General features: G+C 66.1%; 1 protein-coding gene across 1 annotated transcript; it reads right to left on the reverse strand.

The window, feature by feature from the left end:
* Positions 1–2: 2 nt before the first annotated feature.
* LOC113979426 (protein ABHD16B-like) lies at positions 3–365 on the reverse strand. Its single transcript, XM_027706821.1, has 2 exons — positions 223–365; positions 3–148 (listed from the first exon to the last, which is right to left on the reverse strand). Exons 1-2 carry the CDS (start codon positions 311–313, stop codon positions 3–5), a joined length of 237 nt encoding a protein of 78 aa, XP_027562622.1. The 5' UTR covers positions 314–365.
* Positions 366–422: the final 57 nt, after the last annotated feature.

Here is a 422-nt window from a genome sequence, read left to right on the forward strand (position 1 = left end):
GCTCAGGGGGGGTCAGGGGGGTTTGGGGGGGTCAGGGACTCACGCCAGCTGCGGGGCAGCACCTTCAGGGCCAGGGGCACCAGGTCGTCGAAGGAGGCGTCGAGGACGAGCCCCCCCAGGTCGGGGTAGGACATGGCGGCCCAGGTGGCTTTGGGGGGGCACAAAGGGGGGTTAGAGGGGGTTTAGGGGGTCCCCCCGAGGTTCTGAGCCCCCCAAAAGTACCGGTGAAGCCCCCGATGCTCCAGGCATAGATGATGATTTTTTGGGGGGGGAAGCGGAGCTGCTGCAGCGCGAAGCGAACGACGACGTCCATGGCATTGGCCTCGCTCTGGGGCAGGGGAACACCCTGAAATTGGGGGATTGGGGGGGTTAGAGGGTCCCCAAAAACACCCCTGAACCCCCCTGAACTGTCACAGCCCCGG

The sequence above is a fragment of the Neopelma chrysocephalum genome, unplaced genomic scaffold, assembly GCF_003984885.1.
Source record: "Neopelma chrysocephalum unplaced genomic scaffold, ASM398488v2 Primary Assembly neopelma1_80077, whole genome shotgun sequence".
In the NCBI taxonomy this organism is placed as follows: Eukaryota; Metazoa; Chordata; class Aves; order Passeriformes; family Pipridae; genus Neopelma; species Neopelma chrysocephalum.

Excerpts from the sequence above, each read along its gene's own strand:
- LOC113979426 (XM_027706821.1), bottom strand. The coding sequence starts at position 313 with ATGGACGTCGTCGTTCGCTTCGCGCTGCAGCAGCTCCGCTTCCCCCCC. Across the intron at positions 149-222 it reads GAGCATCGGGGGCTTCACCG|CCACCTGGGCCGCCATGTCC; the intron begins GTACTTTTGGGG and ends GCCCCCCCAAAG.